General features: G+C 38.3%; 1 protein-coding gene across 1 annotated transcript; it reads right to left on the minus strand.

Moving 5' to 3' along the window:
- Window positions 1–3,887: 3,887 nt before the first annotated feature.
- On the minus strand, window positions 3,888–4,847 carry LOC127631313 (forkhead box protein B2-like). Its single transcript, XM_052109402.1, has one exon. The coding sequence runs from the start codon at window positions 4,845–4,847 to the stop codon at window positions 3,888–3,890; it is 960 nt and encodes a 319-aa protein (XP_051965362.1).
- Between the last annotated feature and the right edge of the window lie 235 nt (window positions 4,848–5,082).

A 5,082-nucleotide genomic window follows, 5' to 3' on the forward strand; every position in this document is an offset into this window, starting at 1 on the left:
CACATATTTGCACAGAACTTTCACCTCAGATTTTATCATTACTGAAATATAGACCTTTTGACAACTTTGCCATACTGAAAATCCAGGTTTGAATCTCTTTGTAACTTTTTTCTTAAATCACCCAAATGTAAGTCCTTGGTTAATGCTTTTTAGTTCACAGACACATTGGAAACAATGTTTTATATTCAGGTTTCATCACTAAACTTCCATCACACTTTGCTTAAGTGCAAAGTGATGCAAATAGAAAGGTGTAAGTGTGCTGTAACAGTGGTGAGCACATTCACATACCCAAAAATACGATGACACCATCTCAACAATAAGACAAATACTTCTCTTCAAGAGACAAATTAAACAGTGAATCTTTCAGTTTACTTGTGCGTTTTGAGGAATTAAGTCAACATATCTTATTTAACATTACCAATCTGTCCACAGTTTGAGAGTAGAATTCTAAAATGTATAAAAGATTGATAAAATACTATGTTGCTGTGATGTTGCTGGGGTGCGCGGTGGTGAGAAGCTTCATGAATTAAGCGCTTCATTATGAAGGCAACGTCTTTGTAGTTATTAAGACGAGCATGTAGAATGTGTCACCTCCAACCCTGTTTAAGTCAGAGTAATTAGCAATAATATCTCATAACCAATTCTGCCCCTCAACAAGCCGCAGACCAGCAACTTCACCATGACCTCATTCCTATTCATCATACTTTCCAGACAATTCATATTTAAAAGACTCAAGTGTTGGATGAAAAAAACCTTTAGTGTATCTCTCTCATTGGAAAGTCTTTGCACTTTACAATAATGATAATTGCAATAAGATATGATCACATATTTGCTTTGAGTGAGAGGAGACATTTTCTATTGCACTGAATCACTTGGCAATGTTTAATTTACAACAGCCCTTGCATATATACATATGCACAATGTCACATTTTGTTTGAACTACACTGTACAGCTGCTTATGGTAAAAGACAAATTTTATTTCATTTTAGATGCCTAGAAATTGAGATGGGTAATGTCAGACAGTAATGAATCCAGAGAGTAATGAACGGGAGAGACGGCAGGGATCAGTTGCAGATGAAGACGAAAACAAGCGCAAGAAACTGAGACATTCATTTTCATTGACTAAGATGAGGTGTAGTGAAGTTTTCACATCAGCCAGCCACTTGTGCATCTTATTTGTTCAGAGGGCAGGTTCAGCTCACTCCTGTGTGTTGCAGCGCATGTATTAAGATGTTTAAGAGAGCCTTTGGCATGCTAAACAGTGACACTCTAAATGGTCTCCTCACTGGCAGCTTTTGTGTTCTGAAGAGGACCAGCATCTCAACTTCAAAGGTGAAATTATGTCAAGACGTGTAGGACAAAACAACTTTATCAAACGGCTGCTTTTGAAGTCATGAGGCCGTCTGCCCCAGTGCTTTATGTGATAAGCACAGCATCACACACACACAAGGCAAGGAAATCTGTTGATTTTTTTTAACACTGGCAATGTGTAAGTTGCTAATTAAATTGATCATATGCTATCCTGAATCATAGCTTCATAACTACATTGATGCCTTGAAAAAGACTGTAAAAGCAAGTGCATTTCTGGTCATGTTGCCTTTTGGTATGCTGATGAACTCTACGTGATTAAACAGTAAAGCATTAAGAAAATGTTGCACTAATCGAGACATTACATAAGAAGTAAGGAATCATTTTTGGTGAAGTATAGAGCAACAAGTGTCTAAAATGCTGAACTCTTATAGCCTAGAAAAAAAAAATTTAAACCAGGCCTCCAGGTCAATGCACACATCAACATATCAAGAAGGTGCTATTATAGCTGTGTTACACTTTCATAAAACCGATGCTTTATTCTTTCATTTTTATTCATTTAATTTTATGTAGGGCAATAAAATGTTATTGAGAATTCCAGCAGCACGCAACATGTTAAATTGAACTTCTGTATGTGATACCTTAAATAGAAGACTAGATGTATTTAAATGTATTGGAGGACACAAAACAGTCTTTTATGAACCTTTGCAATTCATGTTGGGATAACATGGGGATAAACTGGTCGAGTCCAGCTCGAGTGCATGCTGTCACTAAAGTACAAAGGGGAATTAACAAATACAGTAATTCTGAAATCATTATTCATCCTCTGTAAATATTACATCTAACATGAGCTGTTATTAAAACTTTTTTTTTAAAATCAGGTAGGTTCAGTCAAAGCAGCCATCACCAACCACGTCATGCAGAAGTCTTATTAGCACTTACTGGAAATTTCTATAAAATACTCATTACCAAAAGTAGTGAAGAACAGACTCGAAGTACTACAATGCAATATTCAACAACAGGATTATTAGGCGAGAGGCACTGCATGAACAAGCTTGATGCTTCCCTGCTGGACAGTGCCATATTTTCTGGAGTTTAAGCAAATAGATTCAATGTTTCAGTTTCCTCTTTATGCCTTGGAGCAACAATTGTCTTAATGTTCAAAACTGGCTATTTGCGCTTGTTTATGTTCAGCCGCTGCCTGCCAGAATTCAGACAGTTTAAAATGTGACTCTTTGGATTTGTTAAAAGAATTCACATAGTGGATCACAACATTGTAAATGCATCACAAATTGTAAATACAATACAAACAAATATTTCCAATTCTTAGATATAAATGTTGGTTTCTATAAATGTTAAGTACATTTAATGGCATATATTCTTCATATATGGTGGCAACATAAATTCCTTTAATTTTTTTATACAAGTGCTTAATTGAATTTACAGAGTTGAGAGAAGTAATGTTACTCTGGTACAAACAAATGTTGAAGAAGTCAAGAAAGAAAGAAAGAAAGAAAGAAAGAAAGAAAGAAAGAAAGAAAGAAAAGGACAAATTTTATGCAATCACTACACAGAAACTGCACTCAGATATCTGATTTTAATGTAAAAATATTCACTTTTAAAAAATCTCACATGGTAATACTGTATTTGTAGTCCTAAAAGCCTGCATTCCGTTGTTTTTTACATGCCACTTTAAAACAGCACATTTAAGGCCTAGTATTAATAACTATAGTTGTACGTTTGATTGTTTCTGTTTCCATAAAATATTTAGTTGTGTTAGTGAATACCACAAGTGCAATCCCAATACTGTAAGTGATAATATTCTACATATATTTACATAATACATATAATAATATATTACAATTATTATATTACATTTTAACATAAATTCATTTTATATTTTACATTATTACAATTTTGCACAATTCACTTTGGGATATTTTACGACAGTCTTTCTCCCCAACACACTGTAATCCTCGTCACTGTTTTAACTGTGACACACATGCATGCAAGGTATGTTTTAATTTAATTTATACAATCTCTGTCTTAACTTTTCTAAGGCTTAATTTGAAGTGTTTAAAAATGTTTGATATGTATAGCTCATATACAGTGCTAGGGAGAACACTATCAGATGTTTTGCTTTTTAAGTCATTTGTACAGTACACTATTTAAAAACAAAAAAAAGGTTTACACTTTTATATCTTTTCTTGGTGAAATACACACACACAAAAAATAATTGTATCCACAGCATTACGTCTAGAAGTTTACCAAGAAAAAAACATGGCTGTTAGAACATGTACCTTATTCTACATAAAGCATAAAACTGCAAAATTGCAGAGGCATATTATAAGACCATCTGCACTCTGCACAATATAATCTGCCAGAAATGCACATTTAATAGTCCTTAAAGTACAGTACAGAAGTAATCAAGTGCAGTTTGTTTAATCCTCTCCCAATGGTCAACCATGGAAAAGATTGGCAAGTGAAATTTTGCTGAAGCTCAAGTCAGATTTAAAGAGTCCACAGCTGTCCCCAAAGCATGCTCTACGTACCCTAACTCCTGAATGTCTTTTTTGGCTTCAGGACTGTAGAAGAGCGGCGTGTAGAGCTCCACTCTTTTCCTCTGTAAGAGCTGTTGTTTCTCTCTCCATCAGGGCTGTTGTTCTCGGGCATAGCTGCGTTACTCCCGGTGTCATGCCAGTCAATGAGGGAACTGCTCCCAGAGTTGGAGTGGGTTTAATGGGCATGGGTACGGCAGGCATGCTCTGGGTCCCCGGGTGATGGTACAGCCCCTTCACCGCCACACTAAACGGTGGGTAGTCTGATGACACTGGAACTGACTCGGAGAGCATGCCGACGTGTGGCCACACAGAGTTGACCATGCCACCGAGTTGAGCAGGCATGGGGTAACCAAGGTGATGCATAACCGAGGCAATGGGCAATCCACTGGCCATCACTCCCTTATAGTCTCGCCCAATCAGGCTCTCGATGGCAAAGGGGTGCTTAAAGCTGCCGCTCTGCCCACCACTGAGCGTATAGCTCTGGAAGTGTGAGAGGCGGCCCATGGTGCCCAGGTAGTCTGGATGGCCCATGCCCAGTTTGCCTGAATGGTGGTGGGACTGATGTAAGGAATGTTGTGCATGGTGGTGAGAATGGTAGGAATGGAGCATGGGGGCACTCTTGCAAGCCGAGTGCTCTACCCGCATGAGCTTAAAACGCTTTCGGCGTCGTAAGAAGCTTCCGTTCTCAAACATGTCTCCACAGTCTGGATGTAGGGCCCAGAAGCTGCCCTTGCCAGGTTGGTCGGGGCGTCGAGGGATCTTGATGAAGCAGTCGTTGAATGAAAGGTTGTGACGGAGTGAGTTTTGCCAGCGCTGAGTGTTCTCGCGGTAATACGGAAAGCGGTCCATGATGAATTTGTAGATGTCGCTAAGGGGGAGCATCTTCTCAGAGGAGCTCTGGATGGCCATCGCAGTCAGAGAGATGTAGGAGTACGGAGGCTTTTGGTCACTGTAGGAGTTCTTGCCTGGTCGAGGCATGACTTGAGCAATCTTTATTTCTCCTTTTGAAATTCTATGCAGTGTCAGTCAGAAGTAAGCTTACATTTAAACAGAAGAGCTATCATTCACCACTCTACTTTTGATTTGATTTACTTTAGCTGTTGTTCCTGTAGAGTCACATCTGATTTAGCATCATAACATCTCACCTTCTTGTTACAAGTTCAAAATCCACAGGACTAAGGCTAGGACAAAGTATGTTCAAAGTTACCTCTGT

The sequence above is a fragment of the Xyrauchen texanus genome, chromosome 37 (genome assembly GCF_025860055.1).
Source record: "Xyrauchen texanus isolate HMW12.3.18 chromosome 37, RBS_HiC_50CHRs, whole genome shotgun sequence".
Classification (NCBI taxonomy): domain Eukaryota; kingdom Metazoa; phylum Chordata; class Actinopteri; order Cypriniformes; family Catostomidae; genus Xyrauchen; species Xyrauchen texanus.

What these genes read in the sequence shown, in the direction of transcription:
- LOC127631313 (XM_052109402.1), bottom strand. Translation starts at nt 4,847, where the DNA reads ATGCCTCGACCAGGCAAGAACTCCTACAGTGACCAAAAGCCTCCGTAC.